Genomic DNA, 24,796 nt, shown 5'->3' on the forward strand with positions numbered 1-24,796 from the left:
AATTAAAATTAAAATTATAAATTTTTGTCCAATCATCAAATCTAAATCATATTTTTTCAATCTGACAATTTATCCTTCCTTTAATTTAATATAAAGACCAATAATAAAATCAAATATTATATAGACGAAAAAAATAAAAAACCTGTAAAAAAAAAAAAATTACACCAGAAAAAAAGTACATAAATGTAAAGGACTAGTTTATGTGTAACTACTATGTTTGAATTTACCGACGTAAGTTCTAATAATATATATTAAAAAGCGAAGCTCGTCAAAAAGAGGTGGAATCATAACCAATACAATATCATGAATTTACTAGCACAATGTAATAATGCATGCATTGATGAATCCACCGACAGATCTTTTGAACTCTACTTCCTCCGTTTTCCACCCTTCTTGTGCCCCTTGGGCTTGTTCTTTATCTTCTGCTTATTTTTAGATTGGACTGTTTGAATGCACTGTGTGTCAGCCTGGGTGTTATCTTCAAATACAAACTTAAATCTGTTCAATCTGTCCCTACTTTCCTGTAATCTGGTAGAGGTATGGGATATAACATCATTCTCTAGCCATTCAGCGTCACATTCTTTGTGCTTCTCGTGCCTGCAACTCAAATAACAGGGGCACTTTTTTAGACTAGATAAATAAGAAATCAAATTGTGCTTCTATAAACAAATTATCTTCTGATTCTCCTGCTTTGTACTGCGATTCAATACATTGTAATAATCTGGTGTAGGTAGAGCATATGTATAAGATCACTGACCGACCTTGGATGGAGGAGTCCAGATAAATGCAACAATTCTTCACGGATGTGATGCATTTCCTCTGAGAGGTCAATTTCTTCATTAGGAAAAACTTTGCGTTGTTTCACTTTTGGTATTGCCGTCTTTATCAGGTCCACGAATTCGTCAACCTCGGCCTGCATGGATTGTTCAAATTATCAGATTGTTATACAGCATAATTGTGTTTTTGCCCTATCTAGGATTAACTAGCTAAAAGGGAGATAAAAAACTAGTGGAGCATATCACATTGATTATCATAATTAGTATGCACCGCGCTGTGATTTTTATACCTTGAGTGGGCAAGCTTTTAAGATAAAAGTCTCTATATAAGAAGTATTTTGTATCCCTTGGAAAACCCTGCATGCTTCCTGGATATATTTTTCCTTGATCGATAGTGTCTCTTCAAGGTGACTCGGAGCAGAAGACGCTAGAGACTGATCATCTACTTCAAACTTGCAAGATGTTTTGTGATCTTCAAGTAATGAAAATTGGGCATTCTTATCTCTAAAGCTAGAATCAACTCCTAAAGAATCACTCCTTTTCTGTTGATCAATGCTACTGGAACCCAATATGGATTTGAGGTGAGCATTTCCTTTGTCCTGTTTATCTCTGTGAGACTCGGCACTGTCACAAAAACTCTCACCATATTTCAAAGTTCCTGAAAGATGCTTTGTATTAGTTTCAAAACTATTACTTTTTGATGGCAGCATGTTCATTTTGCCCTGTATCACAAGCTCTTTACTCTTCATATCTCCATCCCTTTCATTTAAAGCAATCATATCACCTTCATCCCGAAAGATGGATTGAAGTAGAATTTCCTTATAATTAATGCTCTCAGGTCCAAGAACAATGAAATCAGCAGTACAACTCTCAAGCTTTGGACTTTTAACTGAATCAATCATTACTAATGGGTTATCAATATCTCTCATTAACCGAGAGAAGTGTGTGAGAAATGCATCTCTGCTCGTTTTGTTTTTTTGTAAAAATTGGTGCAGCTTTCCTCCAAATTTAGGAGGCAGATTCTTTCTGATATTTGTATCTCGGAAGATAGATGAAAGCGTATACATAGCATTCTGATACATACCTATGCTGTTAACACCCATCAAGCAAAGCATAATAATCAAACGTGTTGCCATCTCTGGAAAATAAATTCTGCTATCAATCTTGAAAGCTTTCATCCATGTAAATGTGTCAGCTTTCGAAGTTACCAATAGCTGAAGAATTATATCATGCATGGGATGATAAAACTTTTCAAGCCTTCCCTGGCATCCAGGTAAAGACGATGACTGAAGAAACCAAGCACAGGAGGAGGTCCCTTGTTCTCCAGTCATTAACTCTACGAAGAAAATCCTTGGTAAAAACAAGCCTCCTGATCGATATTCACATGAAGATGAAAAAAAGAACAGCTTTTCCAGTAGAGAGAGAAAAATATGTGGAGAAATGTAATTGCTTTGGTTCTGCCAATGCTGAAAAGTAGTGTATAAAGCTGTTGCAAAGCTTTCTATCAGATTCAACCTTTTATCCTGAAAACTGTTTCCTGTAAGTGTTTCCATATGCAGCCAGAGCAGTACATTATTCCAGCAATCATTGTGTTGGAGACTCTTAACAATTTCCTTACCGTACTCTGTCACCAGATCCTTGTGAAGAAAGGGGAGCATTACTTGTAATCTTCCAATCTGGCCAAGAGTTAAGCCACCATGCATTTTGCTTATTATATTGAGAGTCATATCTTTGAGAATCAAACTGCTTGTTGGATTCTCACGCAAAGATATAAATTTCTTCACATTTTCATACTGTGCCTTTAATGGAAAAAAAATCTCAAAGAAACGATTTACCAGGTTTTCAATCCCAATCAAACTTGTTACCTGTCCAAACCCAGCTAACAGCTTATCTTCCAGAGCTTTTGAAACTTGATAAATTTGAATTATCAGAGTGCCTTCAACAGTAAGGATGCAATGCTGATTTGTGCATGAAAGATAGATCTGTTGTATCTTTTTGAGAACCTGGTCTCCGACAGAAAACAGTTCCATCAAAAGAAACTCTTTAGCATGCATAGCAAAGTTCTGAATACTAATCTGTGCACAGTTTCCTCGTCTCTGCAAGAGTTCAAGCCTCCTACCCTTGAGCCAGAAGGCTTCACTATTAAACACGGTGCAGAATCTATTATTTCTGTTCACTCTGGTGCCAAAATATTCACAAGCAAATTCAATGTAGATTTTATCTTCTTCTCTTTCCTGGTGCTTTTCTAGTTTTAAAAGTGAATACACAGAGGATAAAACTTTGTCCTTCCATGAATTCCAAATGAACATCATTGTTGTTGAAGAGACTCTATTCTCCAGAAGCATTTTGGAACTATCAACCCTCTCGAAAGAACTCACTCCTTCGTCATGCTCAAATGTTTTGACATCAGATCGAAGGTGCACATCAAGAACTTTACGAAGAGAAACAACTTCGAATTTGACATTTCTCATCTGGTGTGAGAGGATTATTTGTTCAGCTAACTCAGAGAGACTCTGTGACTGGCTTGAAAACATTGATGCTTCACAATCAAGGGAAACAAGGACCTTAGGTATATGGAGCAGGTTTTGATTAGCTATTTGTTTTATTTTCTCTAAGAGTTTATTCTTTCCAGGAAAGTGCTGTAGCGGCCATCCTTCATTTCCCATTCCCCACAAAGAATTTAACCACACATGTAGTTGAATTGATTTAATTGCTTGTTCATAATTTCTTGCTTTTTCTAGCATTACCACCTCAAGTAACAAATCTCCTTTTGTCCCTGCCACCTCTGCAGCCTCAAAGTAGTTCCCATTTGCCTCTTCAATTCCCAGAAGTTCATCAAAGTAATCTTTACTTGAAAGAAAAGATCTAATTAAGTCCATTGTAGGAAAGGCTTTGACAAATTTCATCATAGACATGGAATCCTTTTTCTGATGAAAATGAGTTGCACACATTTTAAGATACTCAGTTTCAAGTTTTACACCTTCACAAATCTCACATTTTCCACAGTTTGATTTACAATTTTCTTTTTGTAAGACTTGAATAAATTCCAAACCGGTCTCAAATATTTTTCCCTTTATGCAGGCATTTAGGCATTTGGAAATACAATTAGCTCTGGCATATGCACCTGCCGCATTATGCCAGCATTTTGCCTCTGCAAAACAATCTCCTGCATCTTGAAGCCGTCTTTCATCACATTTTTCCACATATATTCTGCCTGTGTCACCAACCAACATAGAACAAATGATATTAGCACATTCAATGGTAATGTCACTATGTGTTTTCAAATAACGATATCAACAAGATAGATCTATAACAGAATTTGATAATGCATCGATCTAAGGAGAGCAAATGACTTTTGAATCTGAATGTAAATGTCTTGATTCAATACATGCATAACAATAATTCAAACCCAAATAGGTATTAATCTACATCATACACTGAAGAGGTTATTTTATAGTTTAGCAATACCAATACCTATGACTACTATTCATGGCACCTTCTCCGCTTTGCCAGATAAAAACACAAATAGAAATATTCTTACACTTATATGACAATTGATTTATAAATTTTATGAATTACAGGATGTTAAAAATTAGATCCTAAGTAATTGAGATGTTCTTGCAAACTAGTATCGATTTCTTTGTTGAATAACAAGAACTGTCATTTCTTCAAGGCATTTAAACTCTCCTATTATGTCTAATGCCCATCTTGTTCAATTCCATCCAGAGATACTGTGGCCATATATAGATCATCAACTCCTTATATCATGTGGTTTTCCCATGTTGTAAGAAAAATAAGAGATGCTACGATATCATACTTCAAAATAAGCTAGGTAAAATTATAACCTGATGCCATTATTGCAGTATATGTGTCTATTGATGTTAGCATACTTGGCAGACTTTAACTCAGCAAAAACTCGGCATGCCCAAAATGTAAAACTAAGCAAAAATATGGAATAAAACTCTGTAACTTATATATATATATATATATATATAATTCAATGACAATATGTCTCCAATGAATACAAATTTGTTTTTTATTAAATTTGATTCATTTGAATAAAAATTGAGTACAAAATCGCATCATCGTGTGAAATCTTGATACAATAGTTCACTGACAACTATTATGAGCTTATGATGATTGCCTACCAAAATCATCGTCATAATGAATAAATTGCATTTTACACCATTTTCATTCTTCCTCTTCCCTAATCTTGTGAAAACTTGGGGAGAGGTTCTAATCCTTGCACTTTGCTGAAACGCCTAACTTTGTATAAAAGGTTGAATTTGTGGCTCCAGCTCAACCTCCATCCTACTGCTAGATGTCAATGACTCCATTTCATCAATGTCATCCAAAGAATAATTTTACACATCTTTGACAAAATGTCAGTAGGGAATTTCAAGGAGTTCTTGGATGACCGGTCTATTTTCAGTGACCAGGATACTCATCTGAAGGTCCTCGAAGAATGTATGGAGAGGTGTCCGAGAGCCAGGCTAGCTCTCAACCCGAAGAAGTGCAAGTTCATGGTGCCGTAGGGAAAGTTCCTTAGCCACATTGTTTGCAAGGAAGGACTAAAGACAGACTTGGACAAGGTAGGGGTGATTATCAATATGGAGAGTCAGATGGATGTAACAGGGGTGAAGTCATTCCTAGGCCATGTTGGCTACTACCGAAGATTCATCAAGGGCTTTGCACAAGTTTCCTGCCCCCTGGACAAGCTGCCAAGGAAGGGGGAGCCATTCGTATGGGGTACGGAGCAGGAAGGAGCCTTCAGGGAACTAAAGGATCAACTGGTGAGTGCACCTATCTTGGTGTACCCTGATTGGAATAAAGATTTTCACGTACACATGGATGCCTCCATCTTCACCATTGGTGCCACCCTCGCACAGGTGGGACATAGGGCCTGCATCATCCCATCTTTTTCGCCAGCCAACTTTTGTCGAGGGCCGACAAAACTACAGTACAACGGAGAGGGAGGCACTGGGGATGGTGTACGTCGTACAGAAGTTTCGCCACTACCTGCTGGCTACCCCATTCATGTTTTACGTGGACCATCAGGCTCTGATGTACTTGGTAAATAAACCAATCATCCAAGGTCGGGTAAGTAGATGGCTGCTACTCTTACAAGAATTCACCTTCACCATTATTGTGCGGCCAGGAAAGTCCCATGTGATAGCCGACCAACTGTCACAAATCAGGTCAAGGGAGCCGGTCGAAGGGGTGAACGAGGACTTTCTAGACGCACACTTGTCCTAGATTGCAGTACTACCATCGTGGTACGAGAAGATCAGACAGTACCTCTACTTCCACATTTCTGCAGGAGATGCCTCCAGGGGAAGGACGGAAACTGGCACTGAAGAGTAAGACCTTCCAACTAATCATTGGTCTCTTGAATAAAATGGGACCTGATCAAATCTTGAGGAGATGTGTCATGGAGGAGGAAATCCCTAATGTTTTGAAGGAAGCACGTGACGGATTAGCAGTGGGACACATGGGACCGGATGCAACCACACGAAAAGTACTTCCGGCCAATTTGTGGTGGCCAACTCTACACACTGATGCTCGAGAGTGGGTGGTCGGGTGTGACACTTGCCAACGTGTAGGGAAACCACTCAAGTGAACTTCATGCCCCTCTTCCCCTCCCAGCCACAGGAGCTATTTGAAAGGTGGGGTCTGGATTTTGTGGGACCCTTGAAGCCAAGCAACATGCATAGGTGCAGATATATTGTGGTGGCTATGGAGTACCTAACCAAGTGGGCAAAAGCGTGAGCTCTACCAGATAACACTGCTCTTAGCACTGCTCTTAGCATGGCACAGTTCTTGTACAAACAGATTGTCACCAGGTACAGGATACCCCTTCAAATCACAAGTGATCCGGGAATGCATTTCGTCAACCAAGTAATCCGTACCATGACCATTGAGTTTAAAATTTTCCACAATCTCTCTAGCCCGTACTACCCCCAAGTAAATGAACAAGTAGAGGCGACCAACAAGGTATTGTTGTCAACAATTAATAAGTTGTGTGAGGTGGAGCAGGAGGATTGGGAAGAAAGGTTGTTCGTAGTACTGTGGGCCTACCGCACGACCTACAAGGTCACTACGAGGCATACTCCGTTCCAGCTCATGTACGAGCAGGAGGCTGTGGTACCTGCCAAGTACACCATACCAAGCCTGCGGGTGGCAATGGACAATAGATTTGTTGATGAAGAGAGTACAATGTGTTGTGACCTTTTCACACATCGCCCCATTGCTAATGGGGACCCCCTCTTTTCCATCTTTCCACGTTGTTAGGTTAGGGTTTTGGCTGCTTAGTGGGCAATTTGCATTTCTCGTGCCCGAGTCTTGGAGTTTTGATCATGCCTAGTGCTGTCTAGGGTTTTTGAAGTTGTAGGATCAAGTTGCAAAAGTTGATATTTTAATCATCCTAAGTTTTGGCTAAGTGTTTGACCTTTTGAATGTTAATGTGTTTTTAAACACGCACATCAGTGATTTTAAAGTGCCAAGGTATTCACAGACCTTTTGGAGTTGTTTTCTCGCTTCTAAGGTATTATTTAAGTTGATTTCGCACTTTATTCCAATATTTTCCTATGTTTTGCTCTTATTTTTGGGAAATTTGCCTAAGTCCAGTCTAAATTTGAAGTTTCTAAGTGATTTTGAGTTGTTAAAATGTTAAAATCCTAAGGGAAATCCATATTCCAAGGGTTAAAGGGTCAAATTCCATGCTAGAGGTGCTTTTCCCCTCACATTCCAGACTACCCAACCCATTCCCCCACTCAAAATTAATACTACACATGGGTTTCCCTTGGAATCCATACTGGCTACTATTTTCCCCCACCGTTTATTCATACCTGGGTCGTTTTTCCCCTGGAAGTGCTAAAATTTGGCTATGTCACGATTTATCCAGATTGCCATCAATTTTCCACCAAGAGTGCGGACTGGAGTGCGGACTGAAGTGCAGATTGGAGTGAGGACAACGTTGAGGATAATTCCATGCTTGGGTCGATTTCCACTAGGATTTTTGTGACAACTAAGTGTGGATTTTTGTTTCGATTTTCATCCAGACAGAGATCGATTTTCCCCTGAGAACATTTTGTAAGGATTTTTGTCCGGATTTTCATCCTGACAGAGATCGATTTTCCACTGGGAGTATTTTGAAGAGTTTTGAGTCCATATTTTCATCCTGACTGAGGTCGATTTTCCACCAGGGAGCTTTGTTCCAAGTTAAGTGAGTTTTGAGTGTGGATTTTTGTCCAAGCTCATATCGATTTCCCCTGGGGGTATTTTTTTGCAAATAGAGTGGATTTTTGTTTGGATTTTTGTCCAAGCTCATATCGATTTTCCCCTGGGAGGTTTTTTGTGTGCATTTTGATGAAGTTATGCATGGATTTTTGTCCAAGCATGTATCGATTTTCCCTTATGGGGAATTTTTGATGATTTTGATAATTTTAAAGGGATTTTTCAATCCCAACCTATATCGATTTTCCCCTGGAGGCTTAATTTTGGATTTAAATTGCAATATTTTAATAAATAAGCCCCATTTTAATTGCTTTTAAATAATTATTAATATGATTATTTAAAATTTTAAAAGCAAAATTAAATAACTTGCAATAATCATTTAATATTTGAACCTACTAGAAGCAAGTTAGGTTTTCACCAGGCAAGTATTCAAGCAAGTGTTTATCCCACATTGCCTGTGTGATGAAAGTGAGAGGTGAAAGCAAGTATAAGAGAGCAGCCTTAGCATTATTTTATTATTATTTCTACCAGGTGTCTCCATGAAAGCGATTTTTCTCCAAGTTGGCCGAATTTTTAGCAAGGCATTTTTAGTGAAGTGTGGGATTGAGGATTTATTCTCCTCCATTTTTTCTAGCTTGTTGATCTATTCCCTTGGCTGCCATTAAAGACCAGTTTCAAATTTTCGATTTTGCTAAGTTTGGTGATTTTTTCAAATTTGGCATTTTTTTAGTGAAAGTTGGCGATTTTATGTTTGGAGACTTGGGAGATATTTTCTTCCATTTTTTGCTTGCTCTCTGGACCTCCATTGTTACAGATCAAGGCTGCCATTGACCACATTTTCAGATTTTCAGTTTAGCGCCATACTTGGGAAAATTTTGATTTTGCTTGGAGAGTGATTTGGTGCCCACAGTTTGGTGATTTTCATGCATCCTTGATGGCTGCCATCATTTCTAGCCTGCTGATTCGCTTCAGATCTGAAGTTTGCTTCAGATTTTGACCTTCATTAATGGCTGCCATTAATTTTCAAACTTGAGTTTTTATTGCCCAACCAATTCCAACTTAGGCAGTTTGCATTTGGAGGTGTTTTGTGGAGTTTTCTATGCAACTTTTAGACCATTTTATCGCTGTTGCAAGTCTGAAAACTCCGTTGTTAGGCCGTTGTCCTCAGAAATTTTCATTTCCAGCCACCTAACCATTTTTGGCGATTTTGCTTGGGGCTGTTTCCTTAGCCATTTTTCATCATTTTCAAGGATTTTAAACCACTTTGCAAGGTGCTGGTAAGTCTGAAATATCCAATTTTCAGACTTGTCCTCAGAAATTAAATTTTTACCAGCCACACTTACATTCCTTAAAATGATTGTCTTCATCATTTAAATTGATTTTTATCAAGTTTTATGCACATTTTTTAAGATTAAAACATGTTTTATAAGTCTGATTTTCAAGTTGTCTTAAGAATTGTTGACTGCGGAATGTGTCTTCAGACATTCATTGTGTGAAAACACAACCTTTCACACCTCTCCTTAGTCATCATCAATTTGGTATACTCCTTTGCATTTTAGCTTGCATATTTTCTAAGCATAAGGAGGTATCAACGAATTTTATGAAATGTTTTCATGCCTTAGTGTTGTCACACTTTGAACTTAATTGCTAAAATTTACCAAGTGTATGGATTATTTTCCTGACTCCATGCTCTAATTAGCTAAATATTTAGAAAGTCAAGAATTTTATTTCAAGTATTATTTATTTTCCTAAGTCTAACTTCGAGCTTCGTACAGGTGCGATGTCAAAGTCTGGATACAAGGAAATGAAAGAACTATTGAAGATGCTGGAGACTGGATTTTATCTAGAACTTAAGATTTCATCCAGATGGAAGGAGATCACAAATACAAACATGCATTTCCTAGACTTCGACCAGATGCAGCGTCGGATGTTCAGAGTCGGAGATCAAGTTCCTTCCCCAGCATATGCGAACATTATGAAGAGTGGCATCTTCCATGCTGTTGGATTTCCACAATCCATACAGTGCAGTGAGTTGATCCTAGAGTGTGCACGATGTTACGATCCGCTCACAAGAATGATCAAGAGTCCTAAGGGCGTTGTCATCGCCTACCTTGCTGAGGATGCTATTGCAGAGGTGTTTGGAATTCCGCGCAGGACAGAAATGAAGGATGTGACCAAGGATGATTATGCAGAAAGATACACGAAGAAGATGGGTGTATGCAAGAATTTAATTAACAAAGAGTGGATGATTGAGCCTAGGTCTCATCATTCCAAGGCTCCCAAGACACTCATGTGCATAGATTTTAAGGAGGAATATATTGATTTGATATTCCTACTCAACAAAGTGATGGGGATACCGCAAGAAGCAATATTCGATGGATGGATGTTCTACTTCATTCAGGATTGTCTGAGAGGAACACTAATAAATTGGTCGAAGATTATAAGTGACAACCTGGATTTTCAGTTGAGGAATGTAGAGCGGCCCAAGTCATTTGCCATGACTTCTTACCCGGTATACCTGCTTGCACGGTTTGTTTCATATAGGGGATTAATAAGCAAAGGTGAAGTCGGGAATGGGCAAGGACAGTTCAAGAGTCATGAATGCTACCCCCAACTGAGCATGTATAGAATTGAAGACTATAAGAAAGTGAATGATGCATTCACTATGCACATCACACGGATGCTGCAAGGCGGAATCCACAGAAGATTGTCCAAGGAGGCAACGAAGTTAATAGAAAAATATGGATCGTGGTATATACAATTTCCCACTTTCACATACCTCAAGATTCATAGGTTTCAATCTTAACCCTACAGACTTCCTAGGTATCCGACTAACAGAATGATATTGTTGGAAGTGTTGAGACAGCTTCTAGAGTTCAATGTTATTCAGAGAGAGAAGCACAAGACAGGCATGACATTTCGTATTTCAAATAGGAAGACGTCAGAGGTTTGCAAGTCTGCCATAGCCGCCAACACTACAGGTGAGGAACTTGCATTCTATCAATTTGCTACGTATAAGAAAAGAGAAAGATTTGATCCAGACAAGAAGGTCAGAAGGATCAGGGGAGAGAAGTTCACTCATAAGATTGACAGAAGATTATTGGGCTAATCTAATGAACGAGCACGCAATGAAGAGAAGAATGTGGTCCAGAATGTCAGTGGATTTCATGAGAGTGGACTTTTCCTCATTCCTGATCAAGTATTAGATAACAAAGATAATACACACCCACATTATGAGAATGAAATGAAGAAGACAATCCTATTGCCAAATTGGTCAGAATCAGAAGAGATTGACCTGTGTTTGCCTCACTGGGTAAACAGAAGGAATACAGAAGTAATGCAGAAATAAACAATGCAATAACAACATGAATACGAGAATAAGCTTTTCATTAATAACTCAAAGTGTATCCAATGTTCATAGTATTATCTGTCGTAAACATCACACCTTTCAATACCCGTAGGTAGTACAATATATAACAGCCAAAGGGATGCGACACAGCCGTCGCGACTCCAACTACCTACCCATCGGCTAACTAACTACTAACAAATAACATTACTCCCAAAACATAAGATATACATATTTCCCGACAACATCATCCCCCTCAAAAAAGAAGTCGTCATCTCTGATGACTAACAACAAAATGGGAGACAATGCAACCCATACAAATTATACATCCAAGACAAAACTAAGGAGGGGGCGCCAAGCGGGCACGGAGCTCATAAACCTGTTGAGTACGTGCTGTCACATCATGCTCTGCCACCAACACTTTCTCCAAAGCCGTCTTCACCATATGCGCAGCTTCCAGTAACTCCTCTTTCGTATCCGCTGTCTCCGTCATACCGACCAATCGAGCCTGCAACAGGCTCCTCTCGGCAGTGACTGCATCCATCTCTTGATGCATGAGGCTCCTCCCACTCTGCTCCACCGAAAGGCGAGTCTCCACCTCAGCCTTCTCTACTCGAGCCATCTCAAGCTACGCCAACAACTGGGCCCTCTCTGCTGCCCACGAGGCCTACTGACTGGCCACATCCCTCTCCAACTCGACTTGAGCAACCTCGTGGACCGCAGACTCATGCTGTGTACGCCTTAATGCATAGTAGGCGTCTCGATAGACCTACTCAATCTCTCGGACGACTGCCATCACCTGACTCTCCACAATGGGCTCACGCACAATCCAAGCCTGCAGCATCTCATCTGTCTGAGTAGTCGGCCATCCCGGAGACTCAAAGCATGTAGCAAAGGCTGCAGGGCAGCCCACCTGCATAAACTGTAGGACCCTCTCTAACTCCACCACAACCTGCTGTAATGCTCGCATCTGGGCCGTGGCCACCACTTGCCTACCCCTCGTCACCATGTCAACTAAATAGGCCTCAATGTCCTCCCCCTCCTCCTTCGAAGGCTGTGACCGTGATGGACGTGGCATCTGTGTAAGAGCGCCAAGGGGTAACTCAGAAGTCTCTGTCGGAACCGATATTGCCGCATCCTGCTAGTATGAAGGTACCTTCCTCGCCACTAGAGGTGTAGCATCCCCCTACTCCTAGATGGCAGAGACGACCTCTCTTGCCTCGTTCCCAACTACTAGTACATGTGCCTCGCCAGATGAATCGTCCAAGTCTACTACCTCAGCTGGAGTCTCTCGACAAGGTGAGAATACCACATCTCCCACGAGTGGTACCATTGTCATCTGAAATCGCTGAGTCAACCAGCTTTCCATAGCCACTACCGACGGGTCTGTACTAGGGATCCCCGGAACTCTCTGCATCTCTACGACCGGAGTGTGTGTCGCCATAGCCCTAGGCTCCTCCAACAAGGAGGCAGAACCAGTCACCACTGCCTCAGATCCAACAACATCCAACCGCACCTGAGGCTCCCTATCAACTACCTCCCTCAATCCTTGCTCCTCATCTACCACTACTCGATGCGGCGACCCATCTGTACACGACTCCGCCATGTCTTCGGTAAGTGCCTCCATGGCCGAGGCCGGTCCCGAAGGTGGTGCTCGACCCTGCGGAGGTGATGCTACCTGCTGCTGGATGAGGCCAAGTGCAACTAGCGTGCGGCTCTGCCCAAATGCCAGAATAGAGATGCCTCTCACTCCAGATGACATCACAGGTGTGCCCATCGGTAGCAAGGGTGGGGCAAAAAGGACCCTCTCCTCCGTCGCCCTGCTGCTATCATCCTCCTCATCCTTCGTTTCTGAATCCTCTGTACTATTGGAAGTCTCCCTCCCACTATCAAGTTCCCCTGAGACCGTAACTACCATCCGTTTTCGCTTCGCAGAAGAGTGCCCAATGTCAAGGTGTCTTCAATACATGATAGGAGGCTCACCTACTGCCAACGGTCCCTGCGACCGTACCTCCAACTCTGCCTCCGGCACTGCTTCCCGCGTGGCCTCCAAGAACACTCATATGACATAATGGGGCATATAAAACGTGATGCTGCATCATCAAGAACTCATACATTCGCTCTGCTAGCAACGCAGCCCAATTGTACACAATGTCGTTCATAAATCCGTTCATGAGCATAATCTGAGGGAGTGTGATGTCCGACGCCCTACCAGATCCCGTCAACCTACTCGTAATGACATCCATTATGCATCGCCAATGGCCCTCTGCAACAAAGGTCTTGCGTATTCCTCGTCCCTTCGTGGCATCAGCCATGCTGCCCAGCTCCGCTGTCGTAAAGTTTCGGGATACTAATTTAATCCAATATTCTTTCTTCTCACGCTTCATCTTCTTAGCCTTCAACTCGATTTTCCTGCCCTGTTTGCCTAGGATGCCGAATATTCTGGTAAAGTCCATAGCTTTGAAGGATATGTGACATCCCTCCCGAGATACTCAAAAGTACTCGTCCGTGTGTATCTGTCAAAGGTGTCCACCCTGAACCGTAGGGCACCCTCATACTTGTGGATAGGAAACACAGGCATTTGAATAGCCCACTCCACTTCTGCCTTACGAAGGTTCTGCTTCACCAAATCATCGTCGGGAGTGTCCTGCCACCATTTCCGGCATTCACACCCATTCAGGCCCTCGAAGGTGATATTCTGAGGAGTCAATGTATTTTTCAACTTGTCGCAGGTTGTGGTGCTTTCTACTTTTTCTTCTGACTTGCGCTGGCATCCATTGTGCTACCTACAACACGCACGCCTGACAACAGGACCCTGGTATTTTTATTCATCTGGCTGCTACTAGAGGAAGCCTGCAACTGCTTCTTCCAACTCCGTTTCCCAGTCGATTCCATTACTTTCTCCTGTAATTGATTTCTGGTTATAGCCGTACGGTTGTGTAACCACCTTAACTACCTCCTGGATGGCTGTGTATGGCTGCGTGTGCCTGCCCTGTGATTGCCTGGGTGCTGCGTTGTTGGGCGGAGTGCGTGTGTGTAGGGGTTGCATGTTTGTGCGGTTGGCTGCATTTATGTTTTCGACGGCTTTATGCCTTGCAGCAGCGGTGGTATCCACCGCACAGTGGTCCCACCGTCGGTGTTGCCACCGCACGGCGGCCCCACCGTCGGTATTGCCATCGCACGGTGGTTCCACCGCCGGTGGTCCCACCACACAGTGTTGCCACCAATGTCCACAGCCGAACCAATCCATTTGCTACGACTTCGCGAACTTTGTAAGGTCCTAGCCACCTCACTTTAAATTTTCTAGGTTTAATTTCATTTCGCCCATTATATTTCAACACGAGTTGTCCTGGGGTGAACTTCATTCGCTTTAGGTGCTTATCGTACCACAACTTCCTCCTCTACTGCGTTGTCTCGGTTGCCCACTAAGCCATCATCAGCTTCTCATCAAGTTTATTCAGAGCATAAAGTCGCTCCCTCAGGCTCTCCATATCGCCAAGTCCATTTTATATTGCAATACAAAGACTTGGTACCATGAATTCGGCGGGCACCACTGCTTCCTGCCCATACATGAGTTGGAAGGGCGTTTGTCCCGTAGTCACTTTGTACGTCGTGCGGTAAGCCCATAACACGGAGGGTAACTTCTCTTCCCAATCTTCCCCTTCGACCCCACAAGACTTATAAATGACTCCGACAAGGATCTTGTTCGTGGCCTCCGCCTGCCCATTGGCTCGAGGGTAGTAAGGACTCGACAGAGAATGGAAGATCTTAAATTCTGTTGTGAGCAACTTAATAACATGGTTGACAAAATGGCCACCTCAGTCACTCGTCAGCTGCATGGGGATACCATACTGAGTAATGATTTGCTCAAATAAATCTAGTTGTACTCACCGCCGAGTTATCGGGTAGGGCCCGTGCTTCCACCCACTTAGTCAAATATTCCGTGGCTACCACGATGTATCTGCACCGCCTAGCATGACTGACTTTGAGTGGTTCGACAAAGTCCAACCCCCATCATTCAAATAATTCCTGCGCGTGCGAGGGGTTGAGCGGCATAAAGTCCCGCTTCAATGGTTTCCCAACCCTTTGGCACGTGCCGCAACCAACAACCCATTCTCGAGCATCATTATATAGCGTGGGCCACTACAAGCCCACGAGTAGCACCTTCCGTGCAGTAGTGTCCGATCCCATGTGTCCCCCTGTCGGCCCCTCGTGCACCTCTCGGAGAACTCCTAGCACCTCCTCCATCACACATCTTTTGAATATTTGATCTGGTCCCATCTTATATACTAGTCCATTGATCAGTTGGAATGTTCGACTTCGTAAAATCAATTTCCTTCGTTCTATTGGTAGCATGCCTGGCGGAAAGACTGAAGTAGAAAGATACTCCCCGATGGCCGTGTACCACGGTGGCAATGCAGCAATTTGGAATAAGTGGGCATCTGGAAAATCATCATTCACCCCTTCCGCTGATTCTCCTGACTTTATGCATGATAATTGGTCCGCTATCACATGGTTTTGCCCAGGCCGCACGATAATGGTGAACGTAAACTCTGTTTGCACTCTCGAGTAAACGGTTAAATGCAGAACGTAAATGCACATAACATAATGGAAATATATTAAATAACCAGCCTCTATATTAATTCAACAGTCCATGTACAATAAGTGCTTATAACATTACATCTGACACGACTAACATGATCCTACTTCGAAGAAAAGGTACACAATATATAATACCCGAAGGGGTACAACACAATCGTCGCGACTCCAACTACCTACCCGTCGGCTAACTAACTGACCGCCGTAACTCATTATTACCGACGACAACATAAACATAATATAACAACATAACATAATGATTATTCCCGACAACATCATCCCCCCCAAGAAAAGAAGTCGACTCCGACGACTTAATACAAAATAGAGATGAACGGCAGGAACTACTGACGCCAATCAGGCCCGGATCTTATACACTTCCTGCATCCTCGCCTGAAAACCCTTTTCTGCTACCATCCAATGCTCAAGTGCAGATTTCACCAATGTTGCTTCCTTTGCCATCACAGTCCTCCTGGGCCTAACCCAAACTTCTGCAAAACACGTTTTTCAATCTCAGCTTCCACCAACTGCTACTCAAATGATACTGTCTCCCTAGCCAATTTGTCCTCGATAGCCACCCGTGCTGCTCTCCCGGCATCCAACTCCTGGGTATGCTGAACTAAGTCTCACGCGACTATTGCCTCCAACTTGGTGGTCAGCTCCTCCCGAGCCCTCTGTGCATCCACAAAGGCAACCTCACGTCCAGCCGAGACATACTCTGAGTTCCTCAAAGCATACTAGTCATGCCTGGAGGTGGCCACAATCCGCTGGCACAAATGCTAGGAGACACCTCAAATCCTACATCACACTCCCCAAAGGCTAAAAACTGAACTGAATAACTCCCTAGTGTCATACAACTGCGCGGACCTGCAATGCCTTCCCTCAAACTCTGTTTGTTCGCAACCTCCAAATCCGTCTCCCTCTACAACTTATGGCTTCCCGCCAATGCTTAGCTGCAGGCTTCTTTCTCACAATACGGACAACCACAACACTTCCCGTGGTCTTCTGTAGCTCAAAATAAACTGGGGGTCCGGGGGCAACGCCCCAAGCGAGGTCGAGGGGCAATGCCAAAAAACCCTTCTTTTCCACTCTAAATTTCTAGTGTCCTGTCTTCAAACTCCAGCGAATCATTTTAAATCTGGTCGTCGTCGTTTTTTTTTTTTTTCTCTTTTGGGCACTATAATGTCCCTGATGGCACCCCGGCCATACAACCTCCCTGTACGGGCAACAATAGCACTAGCACCTCCGTGCACACCGTACAGTCCTCCTTCCGCATGCCCAACGCAGTTCAACCGTACAGTGACCACTGACGACGAAGCGACTGCGTGCGTGTTTGTGCGGTTGCATGGCTGTGCGGCTTCGCGCTGTGCGGCTGTTCGGCGCATGAGTGTGTGGGCGGGTGAGTTGTGCGGCTGCAGGCTGCGTGCTGTGCGGCTTTCTAGTTGTGGGTGCCACCGTACGATGTTACCACCGCCGGTGGTCCACCGCACGGTAGTCACCGTCGGTGTTACCACCGCCGGTGGCCCACCGTACGGTGGTCACCGTCGATGTTACCACCGCACGGTGGTCCCACCGTAGATACACCCATCTTCTTCGTGTATCTTTGGCACCGCTGCCTAGACGTACTCGGGAACGGAAGACACGGATGGCGCACAGACACAATGGGCCTACCCGTTGGTGAAATAAACCCAGAGGCCGACGACGTCCAAACAGAACTTTACACAGGAGACGACACGGCAACGCGAGAATTTTCAATTTTGCTACAGGTAGCCATTCAGACCTATGTCCGACGAGAAGCGGCGGAGGCAGAAATCCCACCAAGTGTCGTGTGGACAGCGCTGGAGGTTAGCCCGGCAGTAAACCGGTTAATGAACCACCTCCCCCGGCTGCTTGCACAAGCATCGCTGGCACAACAGGCCCGCCTGGAGGAGATTGCCCAGAAAGAGCGACGACAACAAATCCTACAACGCTACGAAGAGAACAACCGACAGGTAACGGAACGAAATGGCGCCAGGCCAGGAGGAAATTGAACCTTGTAATAATCCCGACACACTGCTGATATAAATTGTGGCCGAAAGGCAAAATAAAAATAAAAATAATAAAAGTTTTTTTTGTGTACATGGCGTGTGTTTGCTGTGTATGGAAGTGACTTATGCCCAATAGACTAAATAAGGACAAAAATAAAAAGATACAGAGTGACGAATGGGAAGTGGCACAAACCGCGTTGACTCTCAGACAGCAGATAGAACGAAGGCGTAGGCTAAGGCAACTTGCCGAGGGACGACCGGCCGAGGGGTTGCCCGAAGGGCACCCAGGGGGTGTCACGGAGGTTGCGGAGGCAGAGATAGACGAAGAGAACTACACTGTCTACACTGTTGTAGGGCTGCCAGAAGGAGTCACGGAGGGTGCCGAAGGAGAACTCTATAGTTCGCTAGAATACCACCATAGGGTAAGAAGCCGCGAAGAGTTGGTGGAACAAACAAGGCGAAGTCTAAACCTGATCGACGCTACCAGAGACTTGCTAAAGAATTTGTCCATTTCAGAGGACAACCGGAGGGAGACAACCAACCGAAGGGAGACACCGGAAGGTGACGGTACGACCGAAGGTGCCGAGGGAGCACAAGGGTACCGTACGGGAGGCAATTTGTTTGGTTCGGTGTCAGGAACTCTTTCCGGAGGACCCACGAGTGGAGGTTCAGTTGCAGGAGGCAGAGGATCGCCAGGTACAAGCACACAAGGAATTAGAGGAGCGAGACCCACCGGAGGGATGGCGAGTAAACAAAAATTGCCAAAGTTCACAGGAGAGGGCAAGGAAGACCCCTTACGGCACTGCCGTACATGTGAAACCATTTGGTCCGCCAACGGAGTAACAGACCAGGATGACTGGGTACAGCAGTTCCCAGCCACGTTACGAAGAGTTGCCATAGATTGGTACTCCGATGTGGACAAGCAAAAAGTGGCCACATGGGCCAATCTACAGAAGGAATTCACGAGGGAGTTTTGGTTGCTCCATGATGACAATGAAATTGTAACGGAGATATACAGTACCAAACAAGGTACCAGGGAGACAGTACGGGTATACAGTTGGAGGCTGAAAGAACTCTTGGGTAAAATGGAAAGCCAACCCGCAGATGGATTGAAGAAACGATGGTTTGTTGAAGGGTTGAAATCCTCCCTACAGAGGAAGATGAAAATTGTACCCCCGACGTCATATGACGACGCTTATAATAGGGCGATGGACCTGGAGAGCGAACACAAAACATCAAAGAAGAAGAAAAGTAATAAATCCTCATCCGAGGACGATGACTCTTCAGAGGAAAGCAGCAGCGACGACGAGGCTGGCAAACGGGTGCAAGCGCTCCAGAAAGACACGGAGCGAATGAGAAAGGAATTCAAAATAATGAGAAGCACTGGTCGAAACGAAGGGGACATATGGTGCATTGAGTGCAAAGAGGAAGGGCACACAAAGGGTACTTGCCAAAAGAAGGCATTCTGTGAGATTTGCCAAGTGATGGGACACTCCACCAAGGAGTGCCCATACAACATGAAAACCCGAAGTACGCAAATGAACCAGGTGTTATTCACGGAGCAGGCCACAACATCCGCACCAGCGGGTACCGGCCAACATACTAACACAACGGCATCATCTCGAGGATACCGGGACAACAGACGCAACGGCGGAAGGAATAGCAACAATACCAATAACGGAAGCCGTATCCAGTATGACACCAAGGGCAGGCCAGTTATCCAATGTAGGCCCTGTAATCAGTGGGGGCACTTCGCCTGTGATTGCACGAAGGAAGCCACCCCTCAGCACCTCTGTCGTTGGTGTGGGCCAGGCGACCATGAGGACGCAAATTGCCCGCAGGCAGGGGTTAATCTCCTCAACATTGAGAAGGCTAAGAAGACTGGTGAGAAAGAAGTACTGGCGATCACCCACGCCCAGACGAAAAAAGCCACTTATCCCGACCCTCGTACGGAGAAGGAGAGATTACGGGAGGCAAAGGCCAATATTGAACGTGAGATGACGACCGAACAACGGGACAACGAGGTGGCGAGTACATCATTCCGTACGGAAGCGGAAAATAACATCATTGGGCAAATCGTGCAGATAGAGGTGCCGATAAAGGTAAAAGACCTTCTAGACTCTATGCCACAATTGAGGACTGCCATCCTCACCAATGTGCAAAGCACCGCATTATCGAGTACACCACAGGTAGGGGTTCCCGCCACCGCATCGTCGAGTGCACCACAGGTAGGGGTTCCCGCCATTGCTTCGAAGAGTACACCACAGGTGGAGGTTTCCGTCAGCCCTTCGACTGACCCGATGTTACTAGCCGTAAGCAGTGGTAGACACCCAGCTGTGGTAGAAATGGGTATCCGTGGGACCATTCTGAAGGACACCATTGTGGATGGGGGATCTGGGGTGAATGTACTACCAGAAGAAACATGGAAGCGGCTGGGGAAGCCCACCCTGTGGCCGCCCACATTCAACCTGGTGGGAGCGAACCAACACGACATTAAGCCACTTGGCCTGTTGATGGCCCAGCAAGTGACGATTGGTACGCAACCATTCTTGTTAGATTTCATGGTTATTCCCTCGAAGAAGAAAGGCTATGACGCCATCCTGGGGAGAGCGTGGTTGATCAACGCGAGGGTAAACCACAACTGGAAGAAAAATACACTTTCCATGGAGAATGGATGGCGGAAATATACCATTGACCTACACACCCAAGATGTCGGCGAAGAGCTCGCCTCTTCCGACTCGGACTCAGAGGACTCTAATAAAGGGGAAGGGGGTCCCGATGAAAGCAAGGGCAAGAACGCGATGGAGCCGAACAGTGAAGGGGTGCTCGAATTGGAGGGATGTTCTGAAGATGAGGTATGCTCACTTAACGGGCTCTTCCACTGGCAAATGGAGGATTACGAAATGTTCCAAAGCTACAGGCTCGAAGTAGACGAACCAGAGCAACCAACAGAGGTGTACCTGCCGGAATACAAAGAATATTGGGAGGGAGACACCCCAAACCCTGGCGACGTAGATAATCCGAAGAGTGTTGGCCACGATTGGAACCCTGTATGGAAGACCGCAGTCTTCAAAATCTTTATTATTCTTCTTCTTCTTATGTACGGGAAGGAGGTTGTGGTCCCTGTAGAATTTGTGGTTCCAGGGCTTCCGATGGCCATTGAAAATAGACTTGCCACCAACGGGCCCAAATTGAAACCCTACCACGCGAAGCGCACAGGGGACCCGAGAGGCCGGATGGACACCCGAGAGCCCGAAGGGGGACCCGCGAGGATGGAAGGGGACCTAAGAGGCCAGGCAAGCGACTCGAGAGGCACGGGACAAAAGCAGGAGACTTTTGGGCGAGGAAAACCCAAAGACAGGGGACTCGAGCCGAAGACTCTCTAGACAACTTCTTTTTTTTTTTTTTTTTAAAAAAAAACACCATACGGTCGTACGAGACAGTTAACTGCATGAGACAATGGCACCCGCAACTACAAAGCCGCACAGCACGTAGCCTACAATAGAACAACTCACCCGCCCGCACACTCACGCGCCGAAGAGCCGCACAGCCCGCAGCCGCACAGCACGAAGCCGCACAGCCATGCAACTGCACAAACACACACACAGTCGCTTCATCGTCAGTGGTCACTGTACGGTTGAACTGCGTTGGGCATGCGGAAGGAGGACCGTACGGTGTGCACGGAGGTGCCAGTGCTATTGTTGACCGTACAGGGAGGTTGTATGGCCGGGGTGCCATCGGGGACATTATAGTGCCAAAAAAAAAAAAAGACGACGACGGCCAGATTTAGAATGATTTGCTGGAGTTTGAAGCCAGGACACTGGAAATTCAGAGTGGAAAAGAAGGGTTTTTGGCATCTTAAAATATCACAGAAATGCAGTGCGCCATGGACTTTCATATGGTTCTGAGGGTTGTAAATTGGTGTTGGCGGCGGGGGCGCTGCCCATCGACCCCACTGGGGGCGTTGCCCCCAGACCCCCAGTTTATTTTGAGCTACAGAAGACCACGGGAAGTGTTGTGGTTGTCCGTATTGTGAGAAAGAAGCCTGCAGCTAAGCATTGGCGGGAAGCCATAAGCCGTAGAGGGAGACGGATTTGGAGGTTGCGAACAAACAGAGTTTGAGGTAAGGCATTGCAGGCCCGCACAGTTGTATGACACCAGGGAGTTATTCAGTTCAGTTTTTAGCCTTTGGGGAGTGTGATGGAGGATTTGAGGTGTCACCTAGCATTTGTGCCAGCGGATTGTGGCCACCTCCAGGCATGACTGGTACGCTTTGAGGAACTCGGAGTATGTCTCGACTGGACATGAGGTTGCCTTGGTGGATGCACAGAGGGCTCGGGAGGAGCTGACCACCAGGTTGGAGACAATAATCGCATGAGACTTAGTTCAGCGTACCCAGGAGTTGGATGTCGGGAGAGACGCACGGGTGGCTATCGAGGACAAATTGGCTAGGGAGACGGTATCATTTGAGTAGCAGTTGGTGGAAGCTGAAATTGAAAAATGTGTTTTGCAGACAAGTTTGGGTTAGGCCCAGGAGGACTGTGATGGCAAAGGAAGCAATATTGGTGAAATCCGCACTTGAGCATCGGATGGTAGCAGAAAAGGGTTTTCAAGTGAGGACGCAGGAAGTGTATAAGATCCGGGCCCGACAGGCGTCAGTAGTTCCTGCCGTTCATCTCTATTTTGTATTAAGTCATCGGAGTCGACTTCTTTTCTTGGGGGGGATGATGTTGCCGGGAATAATCATTATGTTATGTTGTTATATTATGTTTATGTTGTCGTCGGTAATAATGAGTTACGGCGGTCAGTTAGTTAGCCGACAGGTAGGTAGTTGGAGTCGCGACGGTTGTGTCGTACCCCTTCGGGTATTATATATTGTGTACCTTTTCTTCGAAGTAGGATCATGATAGTCATGCCAAATGTAATGTTATAAGCACTTGATGTACATGGACTGTTGAATTAATATAGAGACTGGTTATTTAATGTATTTCCATTATGTTCTGTGCATTTACTTTCTGCATTTAACCCTTTACCCGAGAGGGCAAACAGTGCATGCATATAATAGAAGGCTGAGGGAACTACTTAACAAAATGGAGAACCAACCGGCAGATGGCCTCAAGAAGCGGTGGTTCGTGGAAGGATTGGTACCGTCCCTGAGAAGGACGATGAAAGTGGTCCGTCCGCCATCGTACGATGAAGCATACAACCGCGCCATGGATATTGAAAGTGAAAACAAGACATTCCGGGGGAAGCGACGGACCAGCGATGGTGACAGCACAGGCGTCGACAACGACGGGGGAGCCAAAACCGTGCAAGCACTCCGGAAGGATATGATGAGGATAATGAAGGAGTTAAAAGGTGACAAAGAAAGTGGTAGGGAAGGAAAAGAACTATGTTGTACTGACTGCAAGACTGAAGGACACACTAAAGGAAGTTGTTCCCGTAAAGTGTTATGTGACATCTGCCAAGTAACGGGACATTCCACTAAGGAATGCTCGTACAACTTGAAAGCACAGAGCACACAAGTGCTCTAAGCCCAACCCGACCAAACCACACTGTCGGCGACACCGCCGAGGCCAACAGCAAACTCTAATGCCTCACCTGGAGGGTACAGAAACAATCGGTGGGGTAACAACAGATCCAATAATAACACACCGAGGAGCAGAATTCAATACGACGGAAAGGGGCGACCCATGATTCAGTGTAGGAAGTGTAACGAATGGGGTCACTTTGCCCGAGAATGCCAAAACGGAGGTGATGTAGGAAGTTTGTTGTGCAGATGGTGCGGTCCAGGAAATCACGAGGACATAGATTGTCCAAAACAAAAAGGGGTGAACATGTTCGATGTGGAGGGATCAAGAGAAGACGTATTGGCAATCACAAGGTTGCAAACTAAGAAAGCCATGTACCCAGACCCTCTCACAGAAAAAGAAAGACTCCAGGAGGCAAGGGCGGATATCCAGCAGGCGATGGCTGGAGAGCGGAGGGCCTCGCACCTGGCTGCCGATACACCAATCCGGTCGGAACCAGAGAAGACTATCATCAAGCAGATGTTACAAACCACAACACCCGTACGGGTGTATGACCTTCTATAGACCATGCCATAGTTAAGGATGGCTCTGACAAATGTAACCATGGACACTACCCTCGGTCAGGAACACCAACCGGTGGCGGAACCATGTAGTACGGACCCGGTGAAGGAATCTGGTACAGATGCCATGAATCCTATGCTACTCGCGGTGGGCGTCGGACAGAAACTGGCAATAGTAGAGATGGATATAATGGGATAAAAGCTTACAAACACCATTGTTGATGGTGGGTCCGGAGTCAACGTACTACCGGAGGAAACTTGGCGAAGCCTCGGCAAGCCTACACTCTGGCCACCAACCTTCCACCTGGTCGGTGCCAATCAACACGGTATAAAACCCCTCAATACCCTCATGGCACAAAAGGTGGTAATTGGGACGCAACAATTCCTTCTGGATTTTGTAGTCATTCTGCTGGAAAGGAAAGCCTAAGACGCTCTTCTAGGAAGGGGGAGGTTGATCATGGCCAAAGCTAATCATAACTGGAAAAGGAATATGCTCTCAATCGAGAGTGATGGTCATAAGTATGTAATTGATCTCAGGAACCAGTCCGTCAGCGAAGAGCCCGCGTCATCGGACTCCGACTCAAAAGATTCCAATCAATGGGAGTGGAGATCTGAAGGAGACAGAGGAGGGAAAGAGCCCGACGAGGAAGGAATGTTGGAATTGGACGGGTGTTCGGAGGATGGAGCCAGTTCACTGCTGGGACTTTTTCATTGGCAAATGGAG

The 24,796-nt window shown here is 45.1% G+C and overlaps 1 protein-coding gene across 3 annotated transcripts in view; it reads right to left on the minus strand.

The window, feature by feature from the left end:
* Positions 1 to 214: 214 nt before the first annotated feature.
* LOC131045062 (uncharacterized) overlaps positions 215 to 24,796 on the minus strand; it is a 235,450-nt gene continuing 210,868 nt past the window's right edge. For all 3 annotated transcript variants that reach the window (XM_057978578.2, XM_057978579.2, XM_057978577.2), the window contains exons 12-14: positions 1,067 to 3,990; positions 762 to 913; positions 215 to 597 (exon numbers count right to left, since the gene is read on the minus strand). In XM_057978578.2, coding sequence (XP_057834561.2) covers positions 369 to 597; positions 762 to 913; positions 1,067 to 3,990 — 3,305 coding nt within the window. In that variant the 3' untranslated portion in view covers positions 215 to 368. The remainder of the gene's footprint in view (positions 598 to 761; positions 914 to 1,066; positions 3,991 to 24,796) is intronic.

This window comes from Cryptomeria japonica, chromosome 7 (genome assembly GCF_030272615.1).
Source record: "Cryptomeria japonica chromosome 7, Sugi_1.0, whole genome shotgun sequence".
Lineage (NCBI taxonomy): Eukaryota > Viridiplantae > Streptophyta > Pinopsida > Cupressales > Cupressaceae > Cryptomeria > Cryptomeria japonica.